This window comes from Heptranchias perlo, chromosome 4 (genome assembly GCF_035084215.1).
Source record: "Heptranchias perlo isolate sHepPer1 chromosome 4, sHepPer1.hap1, whole genome shotgun sequence".
NCBI classification, from domain to species: Eukaryota; Metazoa; Chordata; class Chondrichthyes; order Hexanchiformes; family Hexanchidae; genus Heptranchias; species Heptranchias perlo.
The window spans coordinates 167058-188979 of NC_090328.1; the positions used below are offsets into that span (position 1 = coordinate 167058).

The 21922-nt window shown below is 45.6% G+C and overlaps 1 protein-coding gene across 1 annotated transcript in view; it reads right to left on the minus strand.

Moving 5' to 3' along the window:
• spef2 (sperm flagellar 2) overlaps positions 1-21922 on the minus strand; it is a 326363-nt gene that overhangs the window by 136604 nt on the left and 167837 nt on the right. The window contains exon 26 of the mRNA XM_067982078.1: positions 1-86. This exon is cut by the window's left edge and continues 65 nt beyond it. Coding sequence (XP_067838179.1) covers positions 1-86 — 86 coding nt within the window. The remainder of the gene's footprint in view (positions 87-21922) is intronic.

The following is a 21922-nucleotide window of genomic DNA, read 5'->3' on the forward strand; positions in this document are numbered from 1 at the left end:
AACTTCTGTAATTCTTTTTCCTTTTCTTCCTTCAGCTTCTGCTCCTTCTTCTCCTCATCCTCCTTCATCTTCACTTCTTTTTGGATCTGAAATCAAGAATGAGAGAGAGAGAGAATGAAAAGGGGGAGATACAGTCACTGAGTCAGAGAGGGAAACAGAGACACACATACCATACCACAGCGACACAAACACAGCATACACACATACACACACACACACACACATACATACAGACATACAGACACACACACAAAGACACATACACACAAACACATACATACAGACACACACACAAAGACACATACACACAGACACAGACAAACATACATACACAGACACACACATACACCGACCCACACACATACACAGACACATACGTACACAGAAACACACACATACAGACACACACAGACACACACAAACATACACACACACAAACATAAGTATACACTTATAAATACAGACACACACAAACATACACACACACACGAACATACGTACACACACATATAAATACACAGACACACACATACAAACACACACAAAAACACATACACACACACAGACACATACCTGTACACAAATACAGATACACAGTCACACAGTCACACATACACACACACATGCAGACACACATATTCACAGACACACATAAATAAACAGACACACACATATTCACATGCACACACATATGGGACCTGTACAAGCGAGACGGGTTACACCCGAGCAGGACCGGGACTGATGTCCTCGCGGGGGTGTTTGCTAGTGCTGTTGGGGAAGGTTTAAACTAGAATGGAAGGGGGATGGGAACCTGAGCAGGGAGAGAGAGCAAGGGGAAACAAGGATAGAAACAAGAGACAGAGAGGGAAGAAGCAATAGTGGAAGGCAGAGAAAACAAGGGCGAAAAACAAATAGGGCCATTGTGCAAAATAAAACTAAGATGACAAGCAATCTTAAAAAGACAAGTCGAAAGGCATTGTGTATTAATGCGCGGAGCATTCGCAATAAGGTAGATGAACAAGGGGGCAAGCCATACTAGATTTAGTAATGAGTAATGAACCAGATTTAGTTAACGGCTTAACTGTGCGTGAACATCTATCCAATAGTGATCATAACATGATCGAGTTCAATGTAGTGTTTGAAAGGGAAAAAAGTGAATCAGCTGCTAAGATTCTAGACTTGGGCAAGGCCGACTTCAATGGGATGAGACAGAGACTGTCCACAGTAAACTGGGCAAATCTGTTAATGGGTAAAATGACTGATGATCAGTGGGAAATGTTTAAAGAAACATTTAACGTGATACAGAATCGGTTTATACCCCTGAGGGGCAAGAACTCTACTTGCCAAAAAAAACAGCCATGGACAACTAAAGAGGTAAGGGACAGTATAAGACATAAGGAAAGGGCATACAAAAAGGCAAAAAATGGCACAGATCCTGGTGAATGGGAAAGATACAAAGATCAACAAAGGGTCACAAAACAGATAGTAAGAGCTACAAAAAGAGAGTATGAAAAGAAACTCGCAAGGGATATCAAAACCAATGCGAAGAACTTTTATAGTTATATTAGGAAAAAGAGGGCGGTCAGGAGCAGTGTTGGCCCCTTAAAAACTGAAAGTGGGGATATTGTCATTGACAATGGGGAAATGGCTGACATGTTGAACAATTACTTTGCGTCAGTATTTACAGTAGAAAAAGAGGATAGCATGCCAGAAATCCCAAGAAAACTAATATTGAATCGGGGACAGGGACTCGATAAAATTAACATAAGTAAAGCAACAGAAATGAAGAAAATAATAGCACTAAAGAGTGACAAATCCCCAGGACCAGATGGTTTCCATCCCAGGGTTTTAAAGGAAGTAGGTGAGCACATTGCAGATGCCCGAACTATAATCTTTCAAAGTTCTCTAGATTCAGGAACTGTCCCTCTAGATTGGAAAATTGCACATGTCACTCCGCTTTTTAAGAAAGGAGAGAGCGGGAAACCGGGGAATTATAGACCAGTTAGCCTAACATCTGTTGTGGGGAAAATGCTGGAGTCTATAATTAAAGATAGGGTGACTGAACACCTCGAGAATTTTCAGTTAATCAGAGAGAGCCAGCATGGATTTGTGAAAGGTAGGTCGTGCCCGACAAACCTGATTGAATTTTTTGAAGAGGTGACTAAAGTAGTGGACAGGGGAATGTCAATCGATGTTATTTGCATGGACTTCCAGAAGGCATTTGATAAGGTCACACATAAGAGATTGTCAGCTAAGATAGAAGCCCATGGAATCGAGGGAAAAGTACGGACTTGGTTAGGAAGTTGGCTGAGCGAAAGGCGACAGAGAGTAGGGATAATGGGTAGGTACTCACATTGGCAGGATGTGACGAGTGGAGTCCCGCAGGGATCTGTCATGGGGCCTCAATTATTCATAATATTTATTGATGACTTAGATGAAGGCATAGAAAGTCTCATATCTAAGTTTGCCGATGACACCAAGATTGAGTCATAGAGTCATACAGCACGGATAGAGGCCCTTCGGCCCATCGTGTCCGCGCCGGCCATCAAGCCCTGTCTACTCTAATCCCATATTCCAGCATTTGGTCCGTAGCCTTGTATGCTATGGCATTTCAAGTGCTCATCCAAATGCTTCTTGAATGTTGTGAGGGTTCCTGCCTCCACAACCCTTTCAGGCAGTGAGTTCCAGACTCCAACCACCCTCTGGGTGAAAAAGTTCTTTCTCAAATCCCCTCTAAACCTCCCGCCTTTTACCTTGAATCTATGTCCCCTTGTTATAGAACCCTCAACGAAGGGAAAAAGCTCCTTAGTATCCATCCTATCTGTGCCCCTCATAATTTTGTACACCTCAATCATGTCCCCCCTCAGCCTCCTCTGCTCCAAGGAAAACAAACCCAATCTTCCCAGTCTCTCTTCATAGCTGAAGCGCTCCAGCCCTGGTAACATCCTGGTGAATCTCCTCTGCACCCTCTCCAAAGCGATCACATCCTTCCTGTAGTGTGGCGACCAGAACTGCACACAGTACTCCAGCTGTGGCCTAACCAGTGTTTTATACAGCTCCATCATAACCTCCTTGCTCTTATATTCTATGCCTTGGCTAATAAAGGCAAGTATCCCATATGCCTTCTTTACCACCTTATCTACCTGTTCCGCCGCCTTCAGGGATCTGTGAACTTGCACACCAAGATCCCTCTGATCCTCTGTCTTGCCTAGGGTCCTCCCATTCATTGTGTATTCCCTTGCCTTGTTAGTCCCTCCAAAGTGCATCACCTCGCTCTTTTCCGGGTTAAATTCCATTTGCCACTGTTCCGCCCATCTGACCAACCCATCTATATCGTCCTGCAGACTGAGGCTATCCTCCTCGCTATTTACCACCCTACCAATTTTTGTATCATCAGCGAACTTACTGATCATACCTTTTACATTCATATCCAAGTCATTAATGTAGACCACAAACAGCAAGGGACCCAGCACCGATCCCTGTGGTACCCCACTGGCCACAGGCTTCCAGTCACAAAAACAACCTTCGACCATCTCCCTCTGCCTTCTGCCACTAAGCCAGTTTTGTATCCAAAATGCCAAGGCACCCTGGATTCCATGGGCTCGTACCTTCTTGACCAGTCTCCTGTGGGGGACTTTATCGAAGGCCTTACTGAAATCCATGTATACCACATTCACTGCGTTACCCTCATCCACACGCCTAGTCACCCCCTCAAAAAATTCAATCAAATTAGTCAGACATGATCTTCCCTTGACAAAGCCATGTTGACTATCCCTGATTAATCCTTGCTTCTCCAAGTGGAGACTAATTTTGTCCTTCAGAATTTTTTCCAATAATTTTCCAACCACTGATGTTAGGCTCACTGGCCTGTAGTTCCCCGTTTTTTCCCGACTCCCCTTCCTGAATAATGGTACTACATTGGTGGCATTGTAAGCAGCGTAGATGAAAACATAAAATTACAAAGGGATATTGATAGATTAGGTGAATGGGCAAAACTGTGGCAAATGGAATTCAATGTAGACAAATGTGAGGTCATCCACTTTGGATCAAAAAAGGATAGAACAGGGTACTTTCTAAATGGTAAAAAGTTAAAAACAGTGGATGTCCAAAGGGACTTCGGGGTTCAGGTACACAGATCATTGAAGTGTCATGAACAGGTGCAGAAAATAATCAAGAAGGCTAATGGAATGCTGGCCTTTATATCGAGAGGACTGGAGTACAAGGGGGCAGAGGTTATGCTGCAGCTATACAAAACCCTGGTTCGACGACATCTGGAGTACTGTGAGCAGTTCTGGGCACCGCACCTTCGGAAGGACATATTGGCCTTGGAGGGAGTGCAGCGTAGGTTTACTAGAATGATACCCGGACTTCAAGGGTTAAGTTACGAGGAGAGATTACACAAATTGGGGTTGTATTCTCTCGAGTTTCGAAGGTTAAGGGGTGATCTGATCGAAGTTTATAAGATATTAAGGGGAACAGATAGAGTGGATAGGGAGAAACTATTTCTGCTGGTCGGGGATTCTAGGAGTAGGGGGCACAGTCTCAAAATTAGAGCCAGACCTTTCAGGAGCGAGATTAGAAAACATTTCTACACACAAAGGGTGGTAGAAGTTTGGAACTCTCTTCCGCAAACGGCAATTGATACTAGCTCAATTTATAAATTTAAATTTGAGATAGATAGCTTTTTGGCAACCAAAGGTATTAAGGGACATGGGCCAAAGGCAGGTACATGGATTTAGATCACAGATCAGCCATGATCTTATCAAATGGCGGAGCAGGCACGAGGGGCTGAATGGCCTACTCCTGTTCCTATGTTCCTATGAATTAACAGCGCAGATAGATATTAACGGTTATGATATAGTTGCGATTACGGAGTCATGGCTGCAGGGTGACCAAGGATGGGAACTGAACATCCAGGGGTATTCGATATTTAGGAAGGACAGGCAAAAAGGGAAAGGAGGTGGGGTAGCGTTGTTAGTAAAGGAGGAAATCAATGCAATAGTGAGGAAGGATATTGGCTTGGAAAATCACGATGTGGAATCTGTATGGGTGGAGCTAATAAACACCAAGGGGCAGAAAACGTTGGTGGGGGTTGTCTATAGGCCCCCAAACAGTAGTGGAGATGTAGGGGAGGGCATTAAACAGGAAATTAGAGATGCATGCAAGAAGGGTATAACTATAATCATGGGTGACTTTAATCCACATATAGATTGGTCAAACCAAATTAGTAATAATACTGTGGGGGAGGAATTCCTGGAGTGTGTACGTGATGGTTTTCCAGACCAATACATTGAGGAACCAACTAGAGAACAGGCGATCCTGGACTGGGTATTGTGCAATGAGAAAGGATTAATTAACAATCTTGTTGTGCGGGGTCCTTTCGGGAAGAGCGACCATAACATGATAGAATTCCTCATTAAGATGGAGAGTGAAGTAGTTGAATCTGAAACTACGGTCCTGAATCTAAATAAAGGAAATTACGAAAGTATGACGTGTGAGTTGGCTATGATAGATTGGGGAACTTTACTAAAAGGGATGACGGTGGATAGGCAATGGCTAATATTTAAAGAACGTGTGCAGAAATTACAACAATTATTCATTCCTGTCTAGTGCAAAAATAAAACAGGAAAGGTGGCTCAACCGTGGCTTACAAAAGAAATTAGGGATAGTATTAGATCCAAAGAGGAGACATATAAAATTGCCAGAAAAAGCAGCAAGTCTGAGGATTGGGAGCAGTTCAGAATTCAGCAAAGGAGAACAAAGAGATTGATTAAGAGGGGAAAAATAGAGTATGAGAGTAAACTAGCAGGGAACATAAAAACTGACTGTCAAAGCTTCTATAAATATGTCAAGAGAAAAAGATTAGTGAAGACAAATGTAGGTCCCTTACAGTCAGAAATGGGGGTAATTATAATGGGGAACAAAGAAATGGCAGAGCAATTAAACACATACTTTGGTTCTGTCTTCACAAAGGAGGACACAAATAACCTGCCAGAAATGTTAGGGAACCAAGGGTCTAGTGAGAGGGAGGAACTGAAGGAAACCAGTATGAGTAAAAAAATAGTGCTAGGGAAATTAATGGGGCTAAAGGCTGACAAATCCCCAGGGCCTGATAATCTACATCCCAGAGTACTAAAGGAAGTGGCCCTGGAAATAGTGGATGCATTGGTGATCATCTTCCAAAATTCTATAGACTCTGGAACAGCTCCCACAGATTGGAGGGTGGCAAATGTAACCCCACTATTTAAAAAAGGAGGGAGAGAAAAAAAAACAGGGAATTACAGACCAGTTAGCCTAACATCAGTAGTGGGGAAAATACTAGAGTCTATTATAAAAGATGTGATAACAGAACACTTGGAAGGCATGAACAGGATTGGACAAAGTCAGCATGGGTTTCTGAAAGGGAAATCATGCTCAACAAATCTACTGGAGTTTTTTGAGGATGTAACTAGTAGAATAGAGAGGGGAGAACCAGTGGATGTGGTGTATTTGGATTTTCAGAAGGCTTTTGATAAGGTCCCACACAAGAGGTTAGTGTGCAAAATTAAAGCACATGGGATTGGGGAGAAAAGACTGGCATGGATTGAGAATTGGTTAACAGACAGGAAACAGAGAGTAGGAATAAACGGGTCTTTTGCCGGGTGACAGGCAGTGACTAGTGGGTACCGCAGGGATCAGTGCTTGGGCCCCAGCTATTCACAATATATATCAATGATTTGGATGAGGGAACTGAATGTAACATTTCCAAGTTTGCAGATGACACAAAGCTGGGGTGGAATGTGAGCTGTGAGGAGGATGCAAAGAGGCTCCAATGTGATTTGGACAAGTTGGGTGAGTGGGCAAAAACATGGCAGATGAAGTAACATTCGCACCAGGCAAATGCCAGGCAATGACCATCTCCAACAAGAGAGAGTCTAACCACCTCCCCTTGACATTCAACGGCATTACAATCACCGAATCCCCCACCATCAACATCCTGGAGGTCACCATTGACCAGAAACTGAACTGGACCAGCCATATAAATACAGTGGCTACAAAAGCAGGTCAGAGGCTGGGTATTCTGTGGCGAGTGACTCACCTCCTGACTCCCCAGAGCCTTTCCACCATCTACAAGGCACAAGTCAGGAGCGTGATGGAATACTCTCCACTTGCCTGGATGAGTACAGCTCCAACAACACTCAAGAAGCTCGACACCATCCAGGACAAAGCAGCCCGCTTGATTGGCACCCCATCCACCACCCTAATCATACACTCCCTTCACCACCGGCGCACCGTGGCTGCAGTGTGTACCATCCACAGGATGCACTGCAGCAACGCGCCAAGGCTTCTTCGACAGCACCTCACAAGCCCGCGACCTCTACCACCGAGGACAAGGACAGCAGGCGCATGGGAACAACACCACCTGCATGTTCCCCTCCAAGTAACACACCATCCCGACTTGGAAATATATTGCCGTTCCTTCATCGTCGCTGGGTCAAAATCCTGGAACTCCCTGCCTAACAGCACTGTGGGAGAACCGTCACCACACGGACTGCGGCGGTTCAAGAAGGCGGCTCACCACCACCTTCTCAAGGGCAATTAGGGATGGGCGATAAATGCCGGCCTTGCCAGCGACGCCCACATCCCATGAACGAATAAAAAAAAATAACGTGGATAAATGTGAGGTTATCCACTTTGGTTGTAAAAACAGAAAGGCAGATTATTATCTGAATGGTGATAGATTGGGAAAAGGGGAGGTGCAACGAGACCTGGGTGTCCTTGTACACCAGTCACTGAAAGCAAACATGCAGGTACAGCAAGCAGTTAGTAAGGCGAATGGTATGTTGGCCTTCATTGCAAGAGGATTTGAGTACAGGAGGAGGGATGTCTTACTGCAGTTATACAGGGGCCTTGGTGAGACCACATCTGGAGTATTGTGTGCAGTTTTGGTCTCCTTATCTGAGGAAGGATGTCCTTGCCATGGAGGGAGTGCAACGAAGGTTTACCAGACTGATTCCTGGGATGGCAGGACTGACGTATGAGGAGAGATTGGGTTGACTAGGCCTATATTCACTAGAGTTTAGAAGAATGAGAGGTGATCTCATCGAAACATATAAAATTCTAACAGGACTAGACAGAGTAGATGCAGGGAGGATGTTCCCGATGGCTGGGGAGTCCTGAATCAGGGGTCACAGTCTCAGGATACGGGGAATGCCATTTAGAACCGAGATGAGGAGAAATTTCTTCACTCTGAGGGTGGTGAACCTGTGGAATTCTCTACCACAGAAGGCAGTGGAGGCCAAGTCATTAGATGTATTCAAGAAGGAGATAAATATATTTCTTAATGCTAAAGGGATCAAGGGATATGGGGAAAAAGTGGGAACAGGGTACTGAGTTAGACGATCAGCCATGATCATTTTGAATGGCGGAGCAGGCCCGAAGGGCCGAATGGCCGACTCTTGCTCCTATTTTCGATGTTTCTATATGCAGATACACAGACACACACACATAATACAGACATATTTAAGAATAAAACCAGATGGACCACCCCGGATCGGACCACGCGGCACTGGATACAACAAGGCAAACCAAGCCCAGTCGACCCTGCAAAGTCCTCCTCACAAACATCTGGGGACTTGTGCCAAAATTGGGAGAGCTGTCCCACAGATGAGGCAAACAAAAGCCTGACGTAGCCATACTCACAGAATCATACCTTACAGCCAACGTTCCAGACTCTTCCATCACCATCCCTGGGTATGTCCTGTCCCACCAGTAAGACAGACCCACCAGAGGTGGTGGTACAGTGATATACAGTCAGGAGGGAGTGTCCCTGGGAGTCCTCAACATTGACTCTGGACCCCATGAAATCTCATGGCATCAGGTCAAACATGGGCAAGGAAACCTCCTGCTGATTACACCTACCGTCCTCCCTCAGCTGATGAATCAGTCCTCCTCCATGTTGAGCACCACTTGGAGGAAGCACTGAGGGTAGCAAGGGCACAAAATGTACTCTGGGTGGGGGACTTCAATGTCCATCACCAAGAGTGGCTCGGTAAATAATGAATGGGAGGAAGAGGCTCCATGAAGATCCCCATCCTCAATGACGGCAGCGTCCAGCACGTGAGTGCAAAAGAGAAGGATGAAGTGTTTGCAACCATCTTCAGCCAGAAGTGCCGAGTGGATAATCCATCTCAGCCTCCTCCCGATATCCCCACCATCACAGAAGCCAGTCTTCGGCCAATTCGATTCACTCCACGTGATATCAAGAAACGGCTGAGTGCACTGGATACAGCAAAGGCTATGGGTCCCGACAACATCCTGGCTGTAGTGCTGAAGTCTTGTGCTCCAGAACTGGCTGCGCCTCTAGCCAAGCTGTTCCAGTACAGCTACAACACTGGCATCTACCCGACAATGTGGAAAATTGCCCAGGTATGTCCTGTCCACAAGAAGCAGGACAAATCCAATCCGGCCAATTACCGCCCCATCAGTCTACCCTCAATCATCAGCAAAGGTGGATGATGGAAGGTGTCGTCGACAGTGCTATCAAGCGGCACTTACTCACCAATAACCTGCTCACCGATGCTCAGTTTGGGTTCCGCCAGGACCACTCGGCTCCAGACCTCATTACAGACTTGGTCCAAACATGGACAAAAGAGCTGAATTCCAGAAGTGAGGTGAGAGTTACTGCCCTTGACATCAAGGCAGCATTTGACCGAGTGTGGCACTAAGGAGCCCTAGTAAAATTGAAGTCAATGGGAATCAGGGGGAAAACTCTCCAGTGGCTGGAGTCATACCGAGCACAAAGGAAGATGGTAGTGGTTGTTGGAGGCCAATCATCTCAGCCCCAGGACATTGCTGCAGGAGTTCCTCAGGGCAGTGTCCTCGGCCCAACCATCTTCAGCTGCTTCATCAATGACCTTCCCTCCATCAAAGAGGTCGTCATGGAAATAGTAGAGGCATTGGTTGTTATCTTCCAAAATTCTATAGATTATGGAACAGTTCCTGCAAATTGGAGGGTGGCAAATGTAACCACACTATTTAAAAAAGGAGAGAAAACATGGAACTACACACCTGTTCGCCCAACATCAGTAGTCGGGAAAATGCTAGAGTCTATTATAAAGGATGTGATAACAGGACACTTAGAAAATATCAACGGGATTAGACAAATTCAACATGGATTTATGAAAGGGAAATCATGTTTGACAAACCTACTGGAGTTTTTTGAGGATGTAACTGGTAGAATAGATAAGGGAGAACCAGTGGATGTGGTTTATTTGGATTTTCAGAAGGCCTTTGATAAAGTCCCACATAAGAGGTTAGTGTGCAAAATTAAAGCACATGGGATTGGGGATAATATACTGGCACGGATTGAGAATTGGCTAACAGACAGGAAACAGAGAGTAGGAATAAATGTTTCTTTTTTGGGGTGGCAGGCAGTGACTAGTGGGGTACTGCAGGGATCAGTGCTTGGGCCCCAGCTATTCACAATATATATCAATGATTTGGATGAGGGAACCAAAAGTAATATTTCCAAGTTTGCTGATGACACAAAACTAGGTGGGATCGTGAGTTGTGAGGAGGATGCAAAGAGGCTTCAAGGCGATTTAGACAAGTTGAGTGAGTGGGTAAATACATGGCAGATGCAGTATAATGTGGATAAATGTGAAGTTATACACTTCGGAAGGAAAAACAGAAAGGCAGAGTATTATTTAAATGGTGATAGATTGGGAAATGTTGATGTACAAAGGGACCTGGGTGTCCTCGTACACCAGTCACTGAAAGCAAACATTCAGGTGCAGCAAGCAGTTAGGAAGGCAAATGGTATGTTGGCCTTCATTGCAAGAGGATTTGAGTGTAGGAGCAAGGATGTCTTACTGCAGTTATACAGGGCCTTGATGAGGCCACACCTGGAGTATTGTGTGCAGTTTTGGTCTCCTTACCTAAGAAAGGATATGCTTGCCATAGAGGGAGTGCAGCGAAGGTTCACCAGACTGATTCCTGGGATGGCGGGACTGTTGTATGAGGAGAGATTGGGTCCACTCGGCCTGTATTCACTCGAGTTTAGAAGAATGAGAAGGGATCTCATTGAAACATATAAAATTCTGACAGAGCTAGACAGACTGGATGCAGGGAGGATGTTTCCCCTGGCTGGAGGGGGGGGGGGTCTCGAACGAGGGGTCACACTCTCAGGATACAGGGTAGGACATTTAGGACTGAGATGAGGAGAAATTTCTTCACTCAGAGGGTGGTGAACCTGTGCAATTCTCTACCACAGAAGGCTGTGGAGGCCAAGTCACTGAATATATTTAAGAAGGAACTGGATAGATTTCTCGACACAAAAGGCATCAAGGGGTATGGGGACAGAGCACAAAAATGGTATTGTGATGGAGGATCAGCCACGATCACATTGAATGGTGGAGCAGGCTCGAAGGGCCGAATGGCCTACTCCTGCTCCTATTTTCTATGTTTCTGTAAGGTCAGAAATGGGGATGTTGGCTGATGATTGCACAGTGTTCAGTTCCACTTGCAACCCCTCAGATAACGAAGCAGTCCGTGCCCGCATGCAGCAAGACCTGGACAACATCCAGGCTTGGGCTGATAAGTGGCAAGTAACATTCGCACCTGACAAGTGCCAGGCAATGACCATCTCCAACAAGAGAGAGTCTAACCACCTCCCCTTGACATTCAACGGCATTACCATCGCCGAATCCCCCACCATCTACATCTTGGGGGTCACCACGGTCCAGAAACTTAACTGGACCACCCACATAAATAATGTGGCTACAAGAGCAGGTCAGAGGCTGGGTATTCTGCGGCGAGTGACTCACCTCCTGACTCCCCAAAGCCTTTCCACCATCTACAAGGCACAAGTCAGGAGTGTGATGGAATACTCTCCACTTGCCTGGATGAGTGCAGCTCCAACAACACTCAAGAAGCCATCCAGGACAAAGCAGCCCGCTTGATTGGCCCCCTATCCACCACCCTAAACATTCACTCCCTTCACCACCGGCGCACTGTGGCTGCAGTGTGTACCATCCACAGGATGCACTGCAGCAACTCGCCAAGGCTTCTTCGACAGCACCTCCCAAACCCGCGACCTCTACCACCTAGAAGGACAAGAGCAGCAGGCACATGGGAACAACAGCACCTGCACGTTCCCCTCCAAGTCACACACCATCCTGACTTGGAAATATATCGCCATTCCTTCATCGTCGCTGGGTCAAAATCCTGGAGCTCCCTTCCTAACAGCACTGTGGGAGAACCTTCACCACACGGACTGCAGCGGTTCAAGAAGGCGGCTCACCACCACCTTCTCAAGGGCAATTAGGGATGGGCAATAAATGCTGGCCTTGCCAGCGACGCCCACATCCTGTGAACGAATAAAAAAAAAACACACACATACATACAGACACACAGGCACATATGCAGACACACACATATAATAGAGTAACAACAAGTAAGGTCAAAGCAGGTAAAAGTTAAAGGCTCTTTATCTGAATGTGCAGAGCATTCGTAACAAGATAGATGAATTCATTGCACAAATAGAGATAAATGGGTTTGATCTAATCGCCATTACAGAGACATGGTTGCAAAGTGACCAGGGTTGGGAACTAAATATTCCTGGGTACATGACATTTAGAAAAGACAGGCAGAATGGAAAAGGAGTGGGTGTAGCTCTAATAACAGAGGATGTCATAAGGACAGTGGTGAGAAAGGATCTTGGCTTGGAAGATCAGGAAGTAGAATTAGTATGGGTGGAAATAAGAAATAACAAGGGGCAGAAAACACTGGTGGGAGTAGTTTATAGGATCCCTAATAGTAGCTATACCATTGGACAGAGTATTAATCATGAAATAATGGGAGCTTGTAACAAAGGAAATGCAGTGATCATGGGGTCTTTAATCTGCATATGGACTGGGCAAATCAAATTGGCAAAGGTAATTTGGTGGACGGGTTCACGGAATGTATTCGAGACGGTTTCCTAGAGCAATAAGTCATGGAACCAACCAGGGAACAGGCAGTTTTAGATTTTGTATTATGTAATGAGATAGAGTTAATTAGTAATCTAACAGTAAAAGAACCCCTGGGGAAGAGTGATCATAATATGACAGAATTTCACATTGAGTTTGAAAGTAACGAACTTAAGTAAGAAACTAGAGTCTTAAACTTAAATAAAGCCAATTACATAGGCATGAGGGGCAAGTTGTCAAAGGTAGATTGGGAAATTAAATGAAAGGGTTTGACAGTTGAAAAGCAATAGCAAATATTTAAAGAAATATTTCAATATTCTCAACAAGTATACATTCCATTGAGAAATAAAAATTCCATGGGAAAAGTGATCCACCCGTGGCTAACTAAAGAAGTTAAGGATAGTATTGGATGGAAAGAAGAGGCCTATAATGTTGCTAAGAAGAGTAATAAACCTGGGGATCGGGAGAGTTTTAGAAACCAACAAAGGACGACAAAAAAATTGATAAAAAGGGCGAAAATAGAATTTGAAAGTAAACTGGTAAGAAATCTAAAAATGGATTGTAAGAGCTTCTACAAGTATGTAAAAAGGAAGAGAATAGCAAAAGTAAACGTTGGTCCTTTGGAGGCTGAGACAGGAGAAATTATAATGGGGAATCAGGAAATGGCAGATGCGTTAAACAAATATTTTGTATCTGTTTTCACAGTAGAAGATACAAAAAGCATAGTGGGGAACCAAGGGGTAAATGAGAGGGAGGAACTTAAAACAATTAATATCACTACAGAAAAAGCACTGGACAAACTAATGGGACTAAAAGCCGATAAATCCCCCGGACCTGATGGCCGACATCCTAGGGTTCTAAAAGAGGTGGCTGCAGAGATAGTGGATGCATTGGTTATGATCTTCCAAAATTCTCTAGATTCTGGAACGGTCCCAGTGGATTGGAAGGTAGCAAATGTAACCCTGCTATTCAAGAAGGGAGGGAGAGAGAAAACAGGGAACTACAGGCCAGTTAGCCTGACATCAGTCATCGGGAAAATGCTGGAATCCATTATTAAGGAAGTGGTAACAGGGCACTTAGGAAATCATAATATGATTAGGCAGAGTCAACATGGTTTTATGGAAGGGAAATCGTGTTTGACAAATTTATTCGCGTTTTTGAGGATGTAACGAGCAGGGTAGATAAAGGGGAACCAGTGGATATCATATATTTGGATTTTCAAAAGGCATTTGATAAGGTGCCACATAAAAGGTTGTTACACAAGGTAAGGGCTCATGGGGTTGGGGGTAATACATTAGCATTGATAGAGGATTGGTTAACGGGCAGAAAACAGAGAGTGGGGATAAACGGGTCATTTTCAGGTTGGCAGGCTGTAACTAGTGGGGTGCCACAAGGATCAGTGCTTGGGCCTCAGCTATTTACAATCTATATTAATGACTTAGATGAAGCTACCGAGTGTAATGTCTCCAAGTTTGCTGACGATACAAAGCTAGGTGGGAAAGTAAGCTGTGAGGAGGACACAGAGGGCTCGATTTTTGGATGGCCGAGCGGGTGCATTGGGGGCTCGTAAAATCGGGGAATCCCGGAGCAGGTCGTATGAGTAGTAGGAAGCGTAAGGCAAAGGTTTCATGAGCACAAAGGGGATGCACAAGGGTGTTTGACGGTTTGTCATGTTTTTTATTTATTTTTGATTTTGGTTCAACTCACATTAAATATTATATTGTCACCACTACTGCCACGTCTTGGCCATTCTTGACTGGCTTGTGCAATAAGTCCCTTTCATGAAGTTCTCCATGAACACCCACATTCGATGTCACCCATTGGGTCACCCTACAGTGGGTGTGTGTGTAGTTGTACGACTATTTTGTGCAGGTCCCTGTGGCGCAGCACTGTGTTGTGGAGCTCCACGTGGCGGAGGTGGACGCCGTGCCTGGCAAGGCTGGTGATGTTGCTCGTCCTCGGATGAAGTGATGAATGCAGCCAGAGCGCCCCCCCAACCTGATGGTGTGAGTTTGAGGGGGTCCGCAAAGTAGGGAAATGTGTTTGCTTCAACCCGCCCACTTCCGGGTTCCCCAGTGACCCGTTCGGATGCGCGCTCAGCTCCCGCATGCGTAACTCCCGCCGGCAATTAAAGCCAGCGGGATGATAATTTCAATACTTTCTTACCTCATTGAGGTACTTGACAGATCTGATTGACAGATTTTGGCAGGGATGCAATTTTTATGGATCCTCAGTGTGTTTCCCGTGCTGTGGGAGACACTCCCTGTTGGAGCAGACGTGTTTCAGTCAGCAGCCAGTGAGAGATGCAAAGGATTTTTTGACAGTTGGGGGGAAAACCTCATTTATTGCAGCAGGGCACTTTGTCACTTCAAAGTTTTGGCTGCAACACCTTGGTCTTTCCATTCAAAATTATTAATTTATACCCTAAACTCTGCTGTGCAAACACATTTCCCTACTTTGCGGACCCCCTCAAACTCACACCATCAGGTTGGGGGGGCGCTCTGGCTGCATTCATCACTTCATCCGAGGACGAGCAACATCACCAGCCTCGCCAGGCACGCCGTCCACCTCCGCCACGTGGAGCTCCACAACTCAGTGCTGCACCACAGGGACCTGCACAAAATAGTCGTACAACTACACACACACCCACTGTAGGGTGACCCAATGGGTGACATCAAGTGTGGGTGTTCATGGAGAACTTCATGAAAGGGACTTATTGCACAAGCCAGTCAAGAATGGCCAAGACGTGGCAGTAGTGGTGACAATAATAATATTTAATGTGAGTTGAACCAAAATCAAAAATAAATAAAAAACATGACAAACCGTCAAACACCCTTGTGCATCCCCTTTGTGCTCATGAAACCTTTGCCTTACGCTTCCTACTACTCATACATGATGCATTCCCTGTGGCTGCAGCAGAGGTAGTGGCAGGTTGGGTGAGGGTGACCATGAAAGAGATGCATGAGAGGGTGAGTATGAGACAGAGCCATGAGATTGTATGAGGATTGGGTTGAGTGGTAGTGGTGGGATGAGTACTGGGGAGGTGAGTAAGTGCAGGTAAGTTGAGGATGAGGTTTGAGTGGGTGTGAGGAGTGTTGGCAGTGCAGAATGAGTTGGGGGGTGGGGGCAGTGATGTGGAAGATGGAATGTAGGGGAATGAGTAAGTGTACTCACTTTGACTGACCTGGTTAGGTCATTGAAGGACTTCCTGTACGGGATCCAGGTGCGGGAGATGTTGCTGCTGCTGGTCTGATGGGCAAGGCAGATGAACTCAGGGCATGGATGGGTACATGGGACTGGGATGTTATAGCTATTACTGAAACATGGCTAAGGGAGGGGCAGGACTGGCAGCTCAATGTTCCAGGGTACAGATGCTATAGGAAAGATAGAGCAGGAGGTAAGAGAGGAGGGGGAGTTGCGTTCTTGATTAGGGAGAACATCACGGCAGTAGTGAGAGGGGATATATCCGAGGGTTCGCCCACTGAGTCCATATGGGTAGAACTGAAAAATAAGAAGGGAGAGATCACTTTGATAGGATTGTACTACAGACCCCCAAATAGTCAACGGGAAATTGAGGAGCAAATATGTAAGGAGATTACAGACAGCTGCTAGAAAAATAGGGTGGTAATAGTAGGGGACTTTAACTTTCCCAACATTGACTGGGACAGCCATAGCATTAGGGGCTTGGATGGAGAGAAATTTGTTGAGTGTATTCAGGAGGAATTTCTCATTCAGTATGTGGATGGCCCGACTAGAGAGGGGGCAAAACTTGACCTCCTCTTGGGAAATAAGGAAGGGCAGGTGACAGAAGTGTTAGTGAGGGATCACTTTGGGACCAGTGATCATAATTCCATTAGTTTTAAGATAGCTATGGAGAAGGATAGGTCTGGCCCAAAAGTTAAAATTCTAAATTGGGGAAAGGCCAATTTTGATGGTATTAGACAGGAACTTTCAGAAGTTGATTGGGAGAGTCTGTTGGCAGGCAAAGGGACGTCTGGTAAGTGGGAGGCTTTCAAAAGTGTGTTAACCAGGGTTCAGGGTAAGCACATTCCTTATAAAGTGAAGGGCAAGGCTGGTAGAAGTAGGGAACCTTGGATGACTCGGGAGATTGAGGCACTAGTCAAAAATAAGAAGGAGGCATATGACATGCATAGGCAGCTGGGATCAAGTGGATCCCTTGAAGAGTATAGAGATTGCCGGAGTAGAGTTAAGAGAGAAATCAGGAGGGCAAAAAGGGGATATGAGATTGCTTTGGCAGATCAGGCAAAGGTGAATCCAAAGAGCTTCTACAAATACATAAAGGGCAAAAGGGTAACTAGGGAGAGAGTAGGGCCTCTTAAGGATCAACAAGGTCATCTATGTGCGGAACCACAAGAGATGGGTGAGATCCTGAATGAATATTTCACATCGGTATTTACGGTTGAGAAAGGCATGGATGTTAGGGAACTTGGGGAAATAAATAGTGATGTCTTGAGGAGTGTACATATTACAGAGAGGGAGGTGCTGGAAGTCTTAACGCGCATCAAGGTAGATAAATCTCCGGGACCTGATGAAATGTATCCCAGGACGTTATGGGAGGTTAGGGAGGAAATTGCGGGTCCCCTAGCAGAGATATTTGAATCATCCACCGCTACAGGTGAGGTGCCTGAAGATTGGAGGGTAGCAAATGTTGTGCCTTTGTTTAAGAAGGGCGGCAGGGAAAAGCCTGGGAACTACAGACCAGTGAGCCTGACATCTGTAGTGGGTAAGTTGTTAGAGGGTATTCTGAGGGACAGAATCTACAGGCATTTGGAGAGGCAGGGACTAATTAGGAACAGTCAGCATGGTTTTGTGAGAGGAAAATCATGTCTCACGAATTTGATTGAGTTTTTTGAAGGGGTAACCAAGAAGATAGATGAGGGCTGTGCAGTAGACGTGGTCTACATGGACTTCAGCAAAGCATTTGACAAGGTACCGCATGGTAGGTTGTTACATAAGGTTAAATCTCATGGGATCCAAGGTGAGGTAGCCAATTGGATACAAAATTGGCTTGACGACAGAAGACAGAGGGTGGTTGTCGAGGGTTGTTTTTCAAACTGGATGCCTGTGTCCAGCGGTGTGCCTCAGGGATCGGTGCTGGGTCCGCTGTTATTTGTTATTTATATTAATGATTTGGATGAGAATTTAGGAGGCATGGTTAGTAAGTTTGCAGATGACACCAAGATTGGTGGCATTGTGGATAGTGAAGAAGGTTATCTAGGATTGCAACGGGATCTTGATAAATTGGGCCAGTGGGCCGATGAATGGCAGATGGAGTTTAATTTAGATAAATGTGAGGTGATGCATTTTGGTAGATCGAATCGGGCCAGGACCTACTCCGTTAATGGTAGGGCGTTGGGGAGAGTTATAGAACAAAGAGATCTAGGAGTACAGATTCATAGCTCCTTGAAAGTGGAGTCACAGGTGGATAGGGTGGTGAAGAAGGCATTCAGCATGCTTGGTTTCATTGGTCAGAACATTGAATGCAGGAGTTGGGATGTCTTGTTGAAGTTGTACAGGGCATTGGTGAGGCCACACTTGGAGTACTGTGTACAGTTCTGGTCACCCTATTATAGAAAGGATATTATTAAACTAGAAAGAGTGCAGAAAAGATTTACTAGGATGCTACCGGGACTTGATGGTTTGACTTACAGGGAGAGGTTAGACAGACTGGGACTTTATTCCCTGGAGAGTAGGAGGTTAAGGGGTGATCTTATAGAAGTCTATAAAATAATGAGGGGCATAGATAAGGTCGATAGTCAAAATCTTTTCCCAAAGGTAGGGGAGTCTATAACGAGGGGGCACAGATTTAAGGTGAGAGGGGAGAGATACAAAAGGATCCAGAGGGGCAATTTTTTCACTCAAAGGGTGGTGAGTGTCTGGAACGAGCTGCCAGAGGCAGTAGTAGAGGCGGGTACAATTTTGTCTTTTAAAAAGCATTTAGACAGTTACATGGGGAAGATGGGTATCGAGGGATATGGGCCAAGTGCAGGCAATTGGGACTAGCTTAGTGGTATAAACTGGGCGACATGGACATGTTGGGCCGAAGGGCCTGTTTCCATGTTGTAACTTCTATGATTCTATGATTCTATGATTCTATGGTGACCTCCTCTGCCACCTCGAGCCAGGCCTTCTTGGTGGCAGAGGCAGGCCACTTCCTCCCATCCGCCGGGTAGAACACGTCCCTCCTCCTCCTCACCCCATCCAGTAGCACCTGGAGTGAGGCATCACTAAATCTAGGAGCAGCCCTCCCCCTGTGCTGCTGCATTGTGCTGTGTGGGTTTTTGCTCCAGGAGCAGCCATTGGAGGACTGCCCCTTTAAATAGAGCTCCTCCAGCTGACAGCCTGTGATGCGGGTGCGCAGTCCGCCCGCTGCGCAGGTTGACAACGAGAAACCCGGAAGACACGGGAAGTGGCTTCAATTTACCCGCGATCACGTGGGGAACGGACGGATTTTACTGGGTGGGTTACCCACGGGCCCAGTCGCCCCCCCCCCACTGCCAACCCGCCTCCCTGGTAATATCGGGCCCAAAGAGATATAGACAGATTAAGTGAGTGGGCCGGAAGGTGGCAGATGGAGTATAATGTGGGGAAATGTGAGATTATTCACTTTGGTAGGAAAAATAGAAAAACAGAATGTTTTTTAAATGGTGAGAAACTGTCAAATGTTGGTGTTCAGAGGGATTTGGGTGTCCTCGTACAAGAAACACAAAAAGTTAGCATGCAGGTACAGCAGGCAATTAGGAAAGCAAATGGCATGTTGGCCTTTATTGTAAGGGGGTTGGAGTACAAGAGTAAGGAAGTCTTACTACAATTGTACAGGGCTTTAGTGAGACCTCACCTGGAGTACTGTGTACAGTTTTGGTCTCCTTATCTAAGGAAGGATATACTTGCCTTAGAGGCGGTGCAACAAAGGTTCACTAGATTAATTCCTGGGATGAGAGGGTTGTCCTATGAAGAGAGGTTGAGTAGAATGGGCCTATACTCTGGAGTTTAGAAGAATGAGAGGTGATCTCATTGAAACATATAAGATTATGAGGGGGCTTGACAGGGTAGATGTTAAGAGATTGTTTCCCCTGGCTGGAGAGTCCAGAACTAAGGGGCATAGTCGCAGGATAAGGGGTCGGACATTCAAGACTGAGATGAGGAGGAATTTCTTCACTCAGAGGGTTGTGAATCTTTGGCATTCTCTACTCAGAGGGCTGTGGATGCTCAGTTGTTGAGTATATTCAAGGCTGAGATCGATAGATTTTTGGCCTCTAGGGGAATCAAGGGATATGGGGATTGGGCGGGAAAGTGGAGTTGAGGTTGAAGATCAGCCATGATCTGATTGAATGGCGGAGCAGGCTCGAGGGGCCGAATGGCCTACTCCTACTTCTTATATACAGACAAACACAAACACGTGTATAAATATACGCACACACATATAGATATACACAGACACACACATACAGACAAGCACACATATACACAGACATGCACACATATATACAGACATGCACACACTCACATACACACACAGACACACATACATATTCAAAGACACACACATATACGCAGACACACATATACACAGACACACATATATACAGTCACCTACATAGACACACATACACACATATACACAGGCATCCACAAACACAGGCACACAAACATATACACAGGCACACACACACACAGTCAGAGGGAAAGAGAAAGACACACAGGAAGTTAGATAGAAAGAGAGAAGCAATGAGAAATGAAGAGACATGTACAGTGAGTCAGTAAGAGGGAGAGAGAAAGACAAAGTACACTGCGAAAGAATGAGAGGGAGACGCAGAGAAAAAGAACAGCAGTTAAAGATTTGAAGCAGAGGAAGATACAGGACTATGGAGAGAGAACAAGGGCAATGGGGTTAGTTTTGGTTTGCTCCAGGGAAGAGTCAGGACCGACATGATGGGCTGAATGGATTCTTTCTGTGCTATGAACTGGTTCTATGGACAGGAGACAGCCAGACACAAAGCAAAAGAGAAAGGCAAAGGAAGGGAATCCCCAGGGAAGGGGAAGAGGAAGGAGACAGGAAGAGAGACAGACAGTAAAAGAGACACAGAGGGATAGACAGATAGACAGAGACAGACAAAGAGAGAGTGGGAGACAGGCAAGAAGGGAGCGAGTCCCTATCACCCCTCTTGGCCTGATTCCTGGTCATGGATTGCTACAGGTGTCGTATCGCAGGAACGAGGAACTCGCTTCCAATAATAGAATCAGGTCATTGTTACAGTCAACTAAAAGCATTGAGGGGAACAGTGAAACCAGTTAGTGATTCTGAACCATCCCTATCCCAAACCTCACCTGGCTCCACTCTCAACTCTTTCTCAGCATTCAAGTTATTGAAGTTCACTTCAAGCTGCATCGAGGAGTATGGGGTGAAGGGTGACAGGGTGAGAGGGTGAGGCAAGGAGCACATTCAGCCCATCCAGCCTGTTTTAACATTCAATTAGATCATGGCTAATCTGTACCTCAACTCCAGAATCTATTGATCCCAGGGTTCAATTATGAGGGCAGGGTGCATCAACTGAGCTCGTATTTCCTGAGTTTAGAAGGTTTACGGGGTGATCTAATTGAGGAGTTTAAAACAATAAAGGGACTCGATGGGGTAGATACAGAGAAACTATTTCCTCTCGTGGGGGAGTCCAGGACGCTCTCCACCTAAAGGCTGTCGATGCTGGAGGTCAATTGAAATTCTCAAGGTTGAGATCGATTGACCTGTGTTGGGTAAGGGCATCAAGTGATCTGGAACAAATGGAGTTGAGGTCCAGGTCAGCCATGATCTAATTGATTGGCAGAACAGGTTTAGGGGCTGAATGGACTAATCCTGTTTTTATGTTCTTATAGTCCAATGAAACAGAGAGGGAGAAAAAGGGAGTGGGAGTGACAGAGAGAAAAAGACAGAGTGGGAGTGACAGAGACAAAGA